At 47.7% G+C, this 14,397-nt stretch overlaps 1 protein-coding gene across 4 annotated transcripts in view; it reads right to left on the reverse strand.

Moving 5' to 3' along the window:
- Myl4 (myosin light chain 4) overlaps nucleotides 1–14,397 on the reverse strand; it is a 38,466-nt gene that overhangs the window by 8,761 nt on the left and 15,308 nt on the right. For 2 of the 4 annotated variants that reach the window (XM_060386563.1, XM_060386564.1), the window contains exon 2: nucleotides 1,091–1,244. In XM_060386563.1, coding sequence (XP_060242546.1) covers nucleotides 1,091–1,244 — 154 coding nt within the window. Of the gene's footprint in view, nucleotides 1–1,090; nucleotides 1,245–1,471; nucleotides 1,617–8,911; nucleotides 8,968–14,397 lie in introns of those variants that run through there. The other 2 variants (XM_060386565.1, XM_021631930.2) reach the window with 2 other exon arrangements.

Raw genomic sequence — 14,397 nt, forward strand, 5'->3', positions numbered from 1 at the left:
ATACCAGTAGCCACTTGACCTCTTGACCTCTCCCAGTCTGGTGCTACATATTCAAACTGCTCCTCTCCCTCCCAAGCCCAACCCTTCCGGGTTCATTCCTTAGGCAGCTGGGCCACATTGCTGGGAGGCCTAAAATGACTGAGTCAGTCAACACGGGCCCACACCAGCTCCAGGGAGAGGGGGTGTCACTAGCCAAGTGAGGGGAACATGATGGGGCAGGGCATGAAACCAGGAGGCTGAAGAAAGCAGGCCCAGCTCCCTCATCAAGTTAGAGAGGCCTCAGCCCAGAGCGAGCCTGTCAGGCTGGGGTCACAAAAGAGTGGCCCGTCAGTACAGGGAAAGAGGAAGAGAAGGCCCCAGGCTCCTCTTAACCTTCTCTACGTCTCTGCCCTAAACTGTGTTTGTGAGTGAAGCCTCTCGTACCCCAGCACACAAGAGCATCCTCCCTGGCCGCTCAAGCGCCATCCCCGGTTACACCACTGGTTCCCACCAATGTGTCTGTTTTTTGTAAGCATATTCCACCTCTCAGGGCTGGAGAGATGATTCAGCTGTTAAGAGCACCAGCTGCTTTTCCAGGGGACTAAGGTTCAATCCCCGGCACCCACATGGCATCTCATGATTCCAGTTCCGGGGGATACAACACCCTCTCCTGGCTTTCATGGGTACTGCATGCATGTGGCACACCCATACGTGTAGGCAAGACACCCATACTCATAAAATAATAACTTTTAAAGTAAATATTCATAGCCTACTTCAGGCAAAGGCTAACCTTGACTCCACTGTGGTGGCCACGTACTGTGCTTTACAAAATCTGGCTTGTTGATTGTACCCGCCACCATTTCTTTCTCTGCGGGGCTAATCGGGGGTGGCCCTGATGAGCCTCCTTTGCACATAGCAACAACCTGTTGTTAAAAGAGAAAGCCTCTGCCCCGCCATCCCCCCGCTCTTCTAGGACTGGTTCCACTGAACCTCTGGGCTATGATCTTGGGCATGGATGCCATGGTCCTCATCTCTGTCTGGCCTGAGAGAAAATGATCTCTCAACAACATGGAGGAGAGGATCCCGATCCAGTGGACTGAGCTTCACTCACCTTCACACTCTTGGGGTCAAAGGCAGAGTCCTTGAGGGGCTCTGGAGCCGGGGCAGGGGCTGGCGCCGGGGCTGCAGCTGGCTTGGCGGCCTCCTTCTTAGGCTCAGGCTTCTTGGGAGGCATGCTGTCTCGAGATCTCCAGTGGAGGTCAGACCTACAAAGGAACCAGAAGAGGAGAGGTGGCAGCTGAGAGAGAAGATGGGGGACTGGGCGGCCTCGCCCTGCTTTTATCTCTGGCAGGAGCCCCCACAGAGGGGCTGAGCGAGAGCAAGAGCAACTGCTGCTGACTATAAAAGGAAGAAAGAGCAGCAGGGCGCAGCTGACATCTCGGCATTGTCACCAGGTTTGGGGCCACCGGTGCCCTCTCCCAAATGCACACACCTCACTCCCCAACAGCTTGCGCCTCTGGGACAGATTGGTCCTTTCCTGCCAATTGGTGGAAACCCAGAGAGGGGCAGGAAAACAGGCCCTCTCCAAAGTGTCAGGGGAGCCAGAGAGAGATGAGCTGACTTGAGCTGTTGATAACCCTCACACAAAACCCAGGGCAGGTTGAGGCTTTTTTTAGTCCCTCCTGGGCAGAGGCGGCCCACTGCACATTCCTTTTAAGCTAAGATCCTTTAAGCTGAGAGCCTTAGACCCTGCCCTGGGGCTCAGCTCTCCAGGCTTGGCGCCCTGAGCGAACAGCTGGTCCAGTGAGCTCTGCTGCCCCCACTCTCTCAACCCACAGGGCAAAACCCTGCATGGTCCAGGGCAGGCATCCCAAGAACTCCACAGACCTCAGCTCCCTAGATCCACCCTCTCCCGGCAGTTGTTCCTTTAACAAGAACTGCGGCATTTGTGCCCGGGGTGGGGGTGGGTGGTTGGGGTGGTTCCGCTTAAGAAACAGATATGGCAAAAGTTGGGAGGTTAGAGGTTAGAAAACTCAAGAGTTAGCACATGTTTTGTCTCTAATTCATTCTGTGTCACTGGACTGTGTGTGTGTGTGTGTGTGTGTGTGTGTGTGTGTGTGTCCGTGCGCGCGCACACACACACACACACACATCTCTCTCTGGCTCCCCTGACTGACACTTTGGAGAGGGCCTGTTTTCCTGGTGGCTTTGATCCCAGCACTCAGGGAGGCACAGGCAGGTGGATCTCTGTGAGTTCGAGACCAGCCTGGTCTACAGAGTGAGTTCCAGGACAGCCAGGGCTACAAAGAGAACCCTGTCTCAAAAAAAAAAAAAAGGGCAGAACACCATTTTGATTTTCCAAGCCATTTCTTCACCTATAAAACAAGATTCTATGAGTTATAAATATAGCACAATTGGTAGAGTGCTAACCTAATATGCACAAAGCCCTGTGTTAGATTCCCAGCATCACAGAAAACCAAACACAGGCTCGCAATCCCAGCGCTCAGGAAGTGGAGGCAGGGCAAGCAGAAACTAGAGGTCATCCTCTGCTATGTAGTACGTCTGAGGCTGAGGCTGGCCTGGGCTACATAAATAAATAAAACAAGGTTGCTAGTTGGAAGTAGTAGGATACGCATATAATCCCAGCACTCAAGAGTTGACATAGGAGGATCGAGATTTCTGATCTGAGCCACATAATGAGATTCAGCCTCAAACAACAAGAAGCCAGCCAGACTTGGTAGACTAGTCTTCATTGAGCACCGAAGTCTACAATTCCAGGTGCCCTGGAGCCAAACATCTGCCTTCCCCCGTTCCCTAAACACAGCCCCGTATCTTTGCTGGGAAAGCCTAAAGTGTCCTTAGGCAGAGATAATCGTGTGCTGTCCAGGTTTACTGGTGAAGAATCTAAGGCCCAGACAGGCTTTCTGAGTTGCTCATGCCGCCGGCACAGGACTGCCTAAACCCAGCTCCCATTCTATGGGGCTATCTTATGCTACACTGTCCCTTCCCACAGCCTGCCTATACCTTTGCTAGCGGCTGCTGGTGGGCAAAGAAACCTTCAAAGGAAACTGAGGCAGGAAAAGCAGCCAGAACTTGCCCCAAACTAGAGCAAAACTAAGACTCAGTCTGAGTCAGTCTCTCTTTTATTACCGCCTCTTCCCCTCAGTTTTGCTTTGCTTGTCTTTCTTCTCACCCGTTAAACCTGACCCCTTGAGGCCGCTGGGATGGTGTGCCAGGAAAAGACCTCTGCTGCCAAGGCTGACAGTTTGAGTTCTGCCCTCAGGGTTCACAAGGTGGAAGGGCAGAACCAACTTCCTCCTCCGCTGACCCCTACACACTTAGGCTCATCAAAGTAATGAATTAATTTGCTAACCTAAACCCCTTGCCAACTCTTATTTTGGATTCTTTTGTAGTCCCTGTGGGTCCCCTCCCTAACCTATTTCACTGGTGCTGAAGTTAGGTGGATGGTGATGGCAAAGGAAAATAAGAAACACCGCCCCTTCCAGCTCTGCCTCCCCCGACCTCTTTCCTGGACAAGGGTCCCGGAGGGTTCATACAAAGAAGCGCCGACAGATCTCCCTGAGAGGCCTATAAAACTACCACAGCTAGAAGATTGGAGGCTGGCATCCCTCCTAACTCACCAGCCACCGTGTCTCTCTGGGCCACAGCCCGCTGACCTCTGACATCAAAGATAATCAGGAGTTTTCAAAGCAAGTCCTACAGACTCCTACCTCCAGCCACTCCTCGGGCTCTAAGGGATAGAGGGGCCAGGTCTGGGGGCTCCCTCCACCACCAACCCTTTAAGCAGCACCCCAGCCTGTGAGTTTTAGAGTTTGTTTGGGTTTGGTTTGTTTTTTACAATTGTTTATCTGTTTTGTGTATGGGGGAGTCCAAGGATACCTTGCCAGGATGAGTCCCCTCTTTCCACCATGTGGGCCTCAGGGATCAAAGTTAGGTCCCTGGGTTCCCCCCCCCCCCGCATAGGACTTTTGTCCCCTGAACTACCTTCCCTTAAATACCCTTGTGTATTTAATTTGACTTGATTATTTTTTATTATTGGATTTTATTTTCATTTTAAACTTTCTTGTTTTATTTTCTTAAATTTATTTTATTTTAAAATAAATTCTGTGTGTGTGTGTGTATTTATATGTATGTACATATGTGACAATTGTGTGTGTGTGTGTATGTGTGTGTATTTACATGTATGTGCATATGTGACCAGAAGAGGGCTTTGGCTCTCCTAGAACTAGAGTTACAGGTAGTTATGAGCTCCCTAACATGGGTGTTAGGAACTGACCTCAGGTCCATTGTAAGAGTAGCAAGGACCCTTAAATGCTGGGCCATTTCTCCATATTTTTTTGTTTGGTGGTTTTTTGTTTTGTTTTGTTTGTTGTTAGTTTTTGTTTGTTTTTTGAGACAGAGTCTCTCTATGTTCTTGGCTAGCCTAGAACTCATAATATAACCTTTGCTGGCCTCAGACTCATGGCAATCCTGGCTCAGTCCTTAAAATACTGATATTACAGGCATGAGCCATTATTCCAGGCTCCCTGTGTGCATTCATTTATTTCTTGTATGTGACCTGGGAAAACCAGAAGTCAGCACCCAATGTCTTCCTCTATTGCTCTCCATCTTGGTTTTTGAGAGAGGGCCTATCACTGAACTGCAGCTCACTGACTGGCAGGCAGCCATGGACCTCTGGAGACCCACCTGTCTCCAAGCCATACACCCTAGGACTGGGGTTACAGGTGTGGTACCGGAGGCCGGTGGGGATCCAATTTCAGGTTCTCATTCTTGCCCTGTGTCTTAGTCACGGCTCTATTGCTGTGAAGAAACAGCATAACCAAGGCAACTCTTATAAAAGAAAGCATCTAGTCGGAGCTGCCTTACAGTTTCAGAGTTTCAGTCCATTATGATCATGGTGGCATGTATGGTGCTGGAGCAGTAGCTGAAGCTATATTCTGATCCACAGGCCAAGAGGTGTGTGGTGGGGAGGGGGGGTAAGGTTAGCATGGGCTTTTGAAACTTGTGACACATTTCTTCCAACAAGGCCACACCTCCTAATCCTTCTAATCCTTTCAAATAATTCAACTCACTGGCAACTAAACATTCAGATACATGAGACTATGGGGGCCATTGTCATTCAAACCACCACACCCAACAAGCACTTTACCTACTGAGCCATCTCCTTCCTGTGTGTTTTACATACTCAGGTTCTCACAATCATTTTCAAAGAAATAGCTCAGCTACTTTAAACTCTTTACATTACCGGTGAATGAAATACTCTCACCTGCGGGTCAGTTTCAACACCAGTCATTCTTGTCATTCTAGAAAGAAGTGCAATAATGTGATCCTCAAAAGACTGAGGGCTGGGAGGTTGTTTTACTTTCTTTGTTTTTTTGTTTATTGTTTATTGTTGTTGTTTTAAATCTGGGCAGGGATGTGAATCAGAGGTAGAGCACCTGCCTAGCATTTAGGAAGCCCTGAGTTCAGTCTCTAGCACCATAAAAACAGATAGATGAATAGACAGATAGATAGAAAGATAGATAGATAGATAGATAGATAGATAGATAGATAGATAGATAGATAGATAGAAAGAAAGATAGATAGATAGATAGATAGATAGATAGATAGATAGATAGATAGATAGATAATCTAGATGGGGCTGGAGATATAGTTCTGCAGGTAAGAGCAGCTGCTGCTCGTCCAGAGAACGGGGTTCCATTCTCAGCACACACATCAAGGGGCCCACGGCTGTTTGTAGCTCCAACTCCAGGGAATCCAACGCCTCCTCGGGCACCAGCACTCAACCGCACATACCCTGAGCAGTCATACATACCTACATGTAATTTAAAGTAATAAAAATAAATGTCGAGAAAGGAAATCTAGAGAGAAATAGAATACTGGGCCTGCAGAGCTCTCTGGAGTGTACTGTGGCATATAAGAAGCCTGTTTCTACCATTTCAGTACAGCTCCTGTGAGATCTGTAGGAAAAGATGCGTGAGACAGGCAAGAGATCGTCACTTCCCATGAATTAATTTTCCAGGCCAAGGGAGCCAGGCCTCTCAGGTCTCCTCAGGGACTCTAGGAGAGTTCAGAAGAAGAGAGGGATGACGTGAGATGACAATGACTAAAGGGATTATGAGGTGTGGGTTTAAGAATGAGGACAGGCCACCTGCAGTGGCGCACACCTGTAATTCCAGCACTCGGGAGGCAGAGGCAGGTGGATCTCTGTGAGTTTGACACCAGCCTGGTCTACATAGTGAGTCCAGGACATTCAAGGCTACACAGAAAAACCCTGTCTAGAAAAACAAACAAACAAAAAAGAATGAGGACAGACAGATGAAGCAGAAAAGGATGGGAAGAGGAGCAGCTTGGAAAGCAGCCTGTGAAATATTACAATCCTGAAAGTATGTGGTAAGTCCCTAGGTCCAGGCATCCTGCCTCCTCAGAAGAAAAACTGGACTGCCTGAGATTTCTGGCCATGGGGCACCCCAACATGGGGCAGGGAGGGGGCGGGAGCTCTTTACATGTTTCACACTCTCTCTCAGCAACCACAGGAGAAAGGCGTCTGGCACTCTGGAAGTAACTGGAGGAGAGCTGTGGTTTCTGGGAGGGAGCCATGAATGCAGTCAGGAGTCCAGACAGGAGATATGGACCCTCTTTAGTACCTAACCTCGCTGTCCTGAGAGGGATCCCAGTGGATCTGGAGTCAGTGGTCCCACTTCCTGATCCCCCTCATTCTGTTCCCTGATCCCTGCTGTTGAAGTGTGACACCACCTCCCCCACCACCAACAGGGGCCATCCCTTCAGCCCGCATTGGCCCCTCTAAGAACGGAGAGCAGGCGGACAGGGAGTGGACACCGGCGGCCTAAACTCGACTTCTGTGCGAACAGCCAGCAGCGCCTGAGCCAGTGTCACTCTGCCACATACGTGCTCCCACTGGAAGATTCAGTGGCTTGAAAAACGCAGGATAGAATTTCCTATCAGCCAGTTTATGGTAGATGTCAGCTCAGAGACAAACGCTCCGAGCACTGCATCAGTCACTCCTCTCTCCCTGTCACCTCTGATCACACAAAGACCTGTGCTGCCCTGAAAGAGATAAGTCAGACTCTGCTGCCTGGGATCAAGCGCTGCTGACAGCAGCCCTGGCTGTTAATGCCTTACCCTTGTCACACCCCCTCCTGCCGTCTCCTCAGGCCTCATAAACCTGGGTATTACAGGGCGTCGCTGCAGTCAATGGCACTTTAATCCATGTCCATAAAGGAGCTGGCAGGACAGGTTGAAAGCCCACTCAGGAGCCAGACAACCGGCATTGAAGCCCTGACTCAGAGCCATGGGCTAGCTAGTCAACCTCTTTTCTTGTTTGTTTGGTTTCTCTGCACAGCCCTGGCTGCCTTGTGTCTTGCTCTGTAGACCAGGCTGTCCTCAAACTCACAACACTGACTGCTGCCTCCCAAGGGCTGAGATTAAAGGCGTGGGCCACCATCACGCAGCACCTTTTATCTTCTTTAAGCCTCAGTTTTTCTCCCCTGGAAATGGAGCTGTTAATAGAACTTCAAAGAAGAGTTGTGATTGAACGACATCATTAGCTGTTTGTGACTTTTCCTGGGGAGGTGTGTGTGTGTGTGTGTGTGTGTGTGTGTGTGTGTGTGTGTGTGTGTGTAACTAGCATTGCAGGCAGTTGGGCCTGATTTGGGTGCTGGGATCTGAACTTGAGTCCTTTACAAGGATCGCTGGGACAACTCTCCAGCCCCATCTCCACTTTCTTTTTATTTTTTGTTTTGTTTTGTTTTTGTTTGCTTGCTTGCTTGCTTGGGATTATTGTTGTTTTGTTTTGTTTTGTTTGTTTGTTTTGGTTCTTGGGTTTTTGTTTTTTGTATTTTTGGTGTTTCAAAATGGGTTTTCTCCTGGCTGCCCTGGGACTCACTTTATACACCAGGCTGGCCTTGAATTCACAAAGATCCACCTGCCTCTGCCTCCAGAGTGCTGGGATTAAAGACAAGTGTCACCATCACCCGGGTAGTTTAAGACTACAGGGTCTCCACACAGCCCTGGCTATCCTAGAAATCACTATGTAGACCAAGCCCGCCTCAAACTTACAGAGATCCATCTGTCTCCAGTTCGCCAGTGCTGGGATTAAAGGCGTGGACCACCACACCTGGCTCCACTTTCTTTTTTGAGACAGGATCCCTCGCCAAATCTGGAGCTTACCATTTTGACTAAACTAGAGGTCCAGTAAGCCACCAGAATCCTCTTGTCTCTGGTCCCACACCCCAGAGCTGGAGTATAAGCACATGCCATCACACCTGCCTTTTACGTGAGTGCTGAGGATGCAATTTAGGCCCTCAGTCTTCACTGGGAAAGCTGTTTCTATGCATCCCCCATAGAGCAGGCAAGGATGGATGGAAGGAAAGAACTGAGTACACAAAGCTGTTCTCTCACCCCCAAACAAATATGCAAGCTCTCTCTCATACACACACACACACACACACACACACACACACACACTAAAAAGAAAAGAAAATGTCGGTATTGTCTTTGCTCTAGCAATTATAAAATGCAAAGCAAGAAATGGAAGGTTACGCAAAGATCTGTGAAGACTGTCACATTTTAACCCTGTAGTGAAAGATTTGCCAACGGTTGATCTAAAGATTGGAAAGAAGCCCACAAACTGTATAAGGATAAAGTACTTTCTGTGGTGACGGAAAACTTACTAAAGTGTCTGGAAGCTGAAGAAAAATGGAAGTGCAAAGACAAGCTGGAAGCCATTGGTCCTGATGGAGAAACTCGGACTCAGCGCCGTCTAACTAATGACCTCAGGTCTAAAGAAGCATGGAAGGCCTTGCTACAAAGAATGCCTCTGACTGCATTACTGAGGAATCTGGGGACACGGGAGCTAAATTGGTGCTTGAACCAGGAAGTTCTGAAATACCTTTGGCGTGTGAAACACAGCTGTGGAAGTCAGCACACGTGGTGAATTCCGGGCCAGTAAGAGCCTTTGTCTCAAAAAAAAAAAAAAAAGAAGAAGAAGTTAGACATAGACAGGGCCTCTAAGGAAATGACAGTATTCTCTGGTCTCTACAAATGCGCCTCCTCACAGCAGTGCCACGCACAGCATTGAAAATGTTTTTTTTTTAAGCCTCATGCATAGTAATTTCACGTTTTAATTGCATCAAAAAAACTAGTGCAACAGGTCTTGGGCTCAGAAGGAAAACTGAAGCAGCGCCCTGATGAAGAAATTATGAAAAAATTTGGGGCGCTGCTTTCCATACAAGTGTTTGACCCTGAGCCAGCTAGAAAGCGTTTTGGTTTTTTGTTTTGTTTTGTTTTGCTTTGCTTTGTTTTTTTGGCTGATAACAGCAAGGGCTTCTGGGAAGCAGAGGCGAGGCTAGTGTGGTTGCTGCGCCAGTCTGCACCGTGGTCACATGAACAGAAAGGGACATTTAGGTGAACTAGGACCATGTCCCGTGACTAGGTGCCAGCTGGAAACAGGCTTTCAAGACTATGAATTAAATCCTAGCTGGCAGAGTGTAGGGAATCATATAAAGGAAGGAGGAATTAGTATATCCTAGAGGGGACAGGGAGCCCCACAAGGTCCACATATATCTGAGCACAGGGGTGCTTCTATGAGACTGTTTATCCAACAAAGGACCATGCATGGATATAACCTACAACCCCTGCTCAGACATAGCCCATGGTAGCTCATTATCCAAGTGGGTTCCCTGGTAAGGGGGACAGGAATTGTTTCTGACATGAACTCATGACCTTCCCCTCCCCCCTGAGGGAGGAGCAGCCTTGCTAGGTCACAGATAAGGACATTGCAACCATCCTGAAGATACCTGATAAGCTAGGGCCAGATGGAAAGAGAGGAGGACACCCCCTCTAAGTGGACTCGGAATGGGGCAGAGAGAAGATGAGGGAGAGAGGGGAGGATTGGGAGGGAAAGAGGGAGAGGGCTATAGCTGGGATACAAGTGAATGTATAAAATTATTTAAAAATAAAATAAATAAATAAATAAATAAAAGAAATCCCAGCTGGTGGCACAGAATCCCACCGGAGCACGGAAGACAAACGGTGAGACCTTTGTTGGAGAAGTCTCTGATGGAATGCCAGAGGAAAACACATCTTCCAGCTCAATTGTTCTTGGGAGAACAGCAAGCATTTTCACTGTTCTGACCCACGTGACACAGACAAGTTGGGTATGTGCGGCTTTGACACTGGAACTCTGGCTGTACCGTGACACTTCACATCACCTGTGACGTCATCATAACATCTGCCTGACCTGAGAGGGCCACTGCCGTCACTGAAGACACAAAGCTGCTTCCCAGCGGCCCGAGATCCAGTGAGGGATGATGGTCCAGTATTGCGGAATGAAGACATAAACGGAAGGAAGGGAGAAAGAAAGGGAGGGAGGGAAAGAAGGAGGAAAGGGAAGGAAGGCAGAGGGCAGGAAGGAGAGGAAGGAAAAGGGGACCCAAACTTGTGTGCTCAACTAGCTCTTGAGGGAGCTTCTTCGGCCTGACAGGCAGTATCTTCCTAATGGACACTGTAAAAGAGCCAATAGCTTTTTGCTGGTGAATGGGATGTTTTTTCGTTTTTTTGTTTTTTTGTTTTTGTTTTTGTTTTTGTTTTTGTTTTTTTTTGCTCCAAGGAGGTGAGATCTAAAAGTGTGTGTAATCCCACATCATGCCGCCCAGAGGAACAGGGCATATTTGCTTAAATGTTTTCATTGGAAAACATTTTAAGAAAGCCCAGATCCGGCCCAAATGCACTGACATGTAACCTTCATGGACTATGAAATTCACACATAAATGTTTACATTAAGAGGGTTTAAAAAAATAAAACATTGGGGGCTGGAGAGATGGCTCAGAGGTTAAGAGCACTGGCTGCTCTTCCAGATGTCCTGAGTTCAATTCCCAGCAACCACATGGTGGCTCACAGCCATCTATGAGATGTGGTGCCCACTTCTGGCCTGCGGCATGCCTGCAAACAAAAGACTGTATGAAAAATAAATAAAAATAAATCCTTAAAAAAAAAGAAGATGGGGTTGGGGATTTAGCTCAGTGGTAGAGCGTTTGCCTAGCAAGTGCAAGGCCCTGGGTTCGGTCCTCAGCTCTGAAAAAAAAAAAAAAAGAAAGAAAGAAATAGAATATTAAAAAACATTTTATTAACTTATTGATAAGTTTTACAAGTTCCTTTCAGAGTTTTCTGGTATCATATAAACTCAGAATGAAAACATTGAAGCTGGCATCACCTGGCATGTTGGTGCACACCTTTAACCTTAGTACTCAAGAGGCAGAGGATCTCTATGAGTTCAAGATCAGCCTGGTCTACAGGGAGAGTCCAGGATATCCAAGGCTACCCAGAGAAACCCTGACACAAAAAAATATTTTTTATGCTGAAATTTAAACCTTTCATAATAAAAACAAATGTGTTTTTCTAAAACACATATGTATATGTTTTCAGCACGGTGTAAATGAATGAGCCAAAAAAATGACAAGAAATGTTTTAGGAATATTTGGTTGACAGAAGTAAACCAAAGGTGCTTTTCAGCCTATAAGATACATCTTTAAATGTCATGTTAACTGAGCCGACATAAGAGTTGGTTAATTTAGTTAACGTGGACAGAGATGGGTTTTGTTGCTGTGATTGGTTTGGTTTGATTTAGTTTTTTGAGACAGAGTTTTACCATGTAACCCAGGCTGGCCTTGAACTCAGGATCATCCTTGAGAGTGCTGGGATTAGGTATGTCCATCCCGCCCGGCTTGGAGGGGCATAGCTTTGAAAGTGATGTCCTTTAAATAAGACTCAGTCTTTCCAAAACAAGTGAAACGGGTGTGTCAATTCTTACGTACATTTTAGCACTTGATATGGTTATCACAAGGCCTGAGCATTCCTGGGAGGACTTAGGCAATACTTTTCCAGCTATGAATTCCATGAAATCTCAACACAAACTGAGGATTTCTGATGAAAATTTAGAATCTAGACTGACATACAGCAGAGGAGTAAAATATACAACTGAGCTCGATTCCCTGGATCCATGGAGGAAAAAAAAAAAAACTGATTCCTGAAAGAGGTTCTCTGACCACCACCACACACACACACACACACACACAAGTATAATTTAAAAGTTCAAGAATGGTAGAAAAAAACCCAGTGGTTGCCTCTGTAGGTGGAGTAGGCTAGGAGAATGTACGAAGCTGGCTAGAGAGACGGATAGCTCCGCAGATAAGAGCTTACTGCTCTTGGAGAGAACTGAGGTTTGGTTCCCAGTCCCCACTTAAGGACCCTCACAGTCACCTCTTACTCCAGCTCCAAGGGACCCAAATCAGCGCACTCACATTCACTCACGCACACATGAACACAATTAAAAATACAAAATCTTTTTTAAAAAAGAAAATAGAAAAAAAATTCCTTAAACAAGAGTGGTCTGGTGAGCCACTGGAGGCTATAAATCAGAGTGACAAACTCAATCCCTGGATATGAGATTTCTTCCTACCGAAGAAGGAGGGAAAGAATGAGAGAGAAAATGAAGGCTCCTGATCTGCAAGTCCCAGGCTTCAAAGCAGAAGGCAGAGGGGGGATAAGAGGGAGAGGAAAAGTGCCTGAAATCAAACGTCTTTACTTCTGTTCTGACAGGCAGAACGTTAAGTAGCCCAGGCTAACCCTGAATTCACTATGTTTGCAAGGACGACCTGAAGCTCTGACCTTCCTGCCTCCTCCTCCGGAGGTGCCAGAATTCCAGGCGGCTGCTGCTGCCTGGCCCAGTCTATGGAACGCTAGGGATTGAACTGGGGCCTTCCTGCATGCTAGGAAAGCATTCTACCAACCCAGCTCCTAAAATCACATTTCAAAGACCGCAGCAGCGCTGCCTCTCGGCTCTTTATGCCCTCAGACTTCATTTCCCTGGGCTGCCTTGGCGTCTGGCCTTTTGGCATAATCACTCAACGCTGCTGCCTAGTGGTGCGTCTGTGAATTGCATCCTGCGAGGAGGAGGTCGAGGTCCCCGGGAGGCGAACGAACAGGTTGAGACTCTCCCGAAGAAGTCAACAGAGGGCAGGACAGCTGGTGTCTGGTGGCGATCAAGTGAGCCAGACTTCACGTGCTCCTAGCTATAGGGGACTACCGAGGCCCAGAGGGAAGGGGGTGACTTGCCCAAGGTCACAATTGGGTCGTATTAGAGACGAGAACCCAAGACACTATCGTAGGGCAGAGGATGGAGTAGGCAGAGCTGAAGCTCCGTGAGGTCTGACACCCACAGCAGCATAGTTCTCAGGAAAAGACAGGAGATGCCTGAGCAGGCTTTTTTCCCCCTAGGAAAAAAAAAATTTCCTATTCTAGGAATGGACTCTCAGTGCCAGAGATGCTTCTCGGCATACCAGCTTCCTCTTCGGCTTCCGGAATTCCGGCTTCCTTCCTAGCACATTACCAATGGCTTCCCTGAGGCCAGAGCCAGTGCTGTAGCCTCTGAGCCTTCTTCTGAGGCACTTAAAGAAGCAAAGCTGTGCCATCCCCCTTCTTGCCTTTATCTCCTGTATCCACTCCACACACATTTATTTGCTCAGCCACCAGGTACTGAGCCCCCATAATGCACCAGTACTGTTGCTAAGGTGAATAAGGGACCTCAGGATGCTCACTCTCCATACGTAGTTTAACAAGCTGATAAATACACTCAAGATGATTTTATAAGGTATTATATAACAGAAAATGAATTAGTCCTGCCTAGAAAAAAAAAAAAAATCTGTATCCCAAAGGCCCAGCGTCTTTCCCAGATTGCTCAAGCTCCACATTCCCAACTGACTTCCGAACATTTCTCCTGTGAAACACTACGAATTCACTTCAGTCCTCTGTATCCGTGAGGGCTGCGTGGGCCGATCCAACCGCAGGTGGAAGACGTTTGGAAAGCTAGGTGTGGTGGTGCGCAGTGGTAATCCGAGCACTCGGGGCCGAGGCCAAAGGATTGCCGAATGCTAGAGGCCAGCCTAGGCTAGACGAGGAGACCCTTTCTCCAACAACAAAAATCAGCCGTGTCTGAACGTGAACAAACTTGTTCATGTTCATTATATCCTGGCATAGTAGTCACACAGTATCTACGTTGTACTAAGCAGTGTAAGTGGCACAGAGGTGACATAAAGTATGATGGAGCATATGCCTACGCCGTGTATAAAGACTACACCATTTAGGCCATTTTGTACAAAAGGCTAGGACATCGGCGGATGCTGGTACCCATCCTGGGTCCTGGAACCTGTGAACCAATCCCATAGATACTAGAAGGAGATGCAAATTTTAAACCTGGCTTGTCCCCAGTGACCCAAATTATAGATTTGTGAGGGGAGTTCTGTTCTGTTCTGGTTTGAATTTTGAGCTCCCTGTCTTTCTGTGTCTCTCCGTGTTTCTGTGTGTGTGCGCGTGAGCACC

Source organism: Meriones unguiculatus, chromosome 7 (genome assembly GCF_030254825.1).
Source record: "Meriones unguiculatus strain TT.TT164.6M chromosome 7, Bangor_MerUng_6.1, whole genome shotgun sequence".
Lineage (NCBI taxonomy): Eukaryota > Metazoa > Chordata > Mammalia > Rodentia > Muridae > Meriones > Meriones unguiculatus.